This window comes from Oncorhynchus keta, chromosome 35, assembly GCF_023373465.1.
Source record: "Oncorhynchus keta strain PuntledgeMale-10-30-2019 chromosome 35, Oket_V2, whole genome shotgun sequence".
NCBI classification, from domain to species: domain Eukaryota; kingdom Metazoa; phylum Chordata; class Actinopteri; order Salmoniformes; family Salmonidae; genus Oncorhynchus; species Oncorhynchus keta.
In genome coordinates, this window is record NC_068455.1 from 74,783,018 (window position 1) to 74,784,018 (window position 1,001).

At 46.6% G+C, this 1,001-nt stretch overlaps 1 protein-coding gene and 1 long non-coding RNA gene across 2 annotated transcripts in view; one reads left to right on the forward strand and one right to left on the reverse strand.

The window, feature by feature from the left end:
• The window catches only part of LOC127916232 (uncharacterized), a 543-nt gene extending 270 nt beyond the window's left edge, over positions 1–273 (reverse strand). Inside the window, exons 1-2 of the long non-coding RNA XR_008094044.1 lie at positions 162–273; positions 8–91 (exon numbers count right to left, since the gene is read on the reverse strand). This is a non-coding gene — a long non-coding RNA (uncharacterized LOC127916232). The remainder of the gene's footprint in view (positions 1–7; positions 92–161) is intronic.
• Positions 1–573, forward strand: part of LOC127915527 (RNA-binding protein 25-like) — a gene marked incomplete at its 3' end in the record, with an annotated part of 6,052 nt that extends 5,479 nt beyond the window's left edge. Inside the window, exon 3 of the mRNA XM_052495701.1 lies at positions 549–573. Coding sequence (XP_052351661.1) covers positions 549–573 — 25 coding nt within the window. The remainder of the gene's footprint in view (positions 1–548) is intronic.
• Between the last annotated feature and the right edge of the window lie 428 nt (positions 574–1,001).

Genomic DNA, 1,001 nt, shown 5'->3' on the forward strand with positions numbered 1-1,001 from the left:
ATTAAACCTTCTCCATGAAACCTTCTCCATGAAACCTTCTCCATGAAACCTTCTTCATTAAACCTTCTCCATGAAACCTTCTCCATGAAACCTTCTCCATGAAACCTTCTCCATGAAACCTTCTCCATGAAACCTTCTCCATGAAACCTTCTCCATTAAACCTTCTCCATGAAACCTTCTCCATTAAACCTTCTCCATGAAACCTTCTCCATGAAACCTTCTCCATGAAACCTTCTCCATTAAACCTTCTCCATGAAACCTTCTCCATGAAACCTTCTCCATTAAACCTTCTCCATGAAACCTTCTCCATTAAACCTTCTCCATGAAACCTTCTCCATGAAACCTTCTCCATGAAACCTTCTCCATTAAACCTTCTCCATGAAACCTTCTCCATTAAACCTTCTCCATGAAACCTTCTCCATGAAACCTTCTCCATGAAACCTTCTCCATTAAACCTTCTCCATTAAACCTTCTCCATGAAACCTTCTCCATGAAACCTTCTGTGTTGAAAGAGAGAGACGAGAGAGAGGGAGAGACACCAGACGGAGAGAGAGAGAGAGAGAGAGAGAGAGAGAGAGAGAGAGAGAGAGAGAGAGAGAGAGAGAGAGAGAGAGAGAGATGAGAGACCTTTGCCTCCCACCATCTCCCCTGGTCTACAGGCTGGGTAAAGGGAATGAGTCTCCCCTCCTCCCACCATCTCCCCTGGTCTACAGGCTGGGTAAAAGGAATGCATTTAATGGAAATAGTGGAGGAATGATTTTATGGTTGCAATTACACATGCGCGCGCACACACACACACACACACACACACACACACACACACACACACACACACACACACACACACACACACACACACACACACACACACACACACACACACACACACACACACACACACACGACAGCAGTCTTCCCCTGGTATAGAGCCTAGGGACTAAGGACTAGCCACCCCTGCCAACCCAACCCTGCCAACCCTGCCAACCCAACCCTGCCAACCC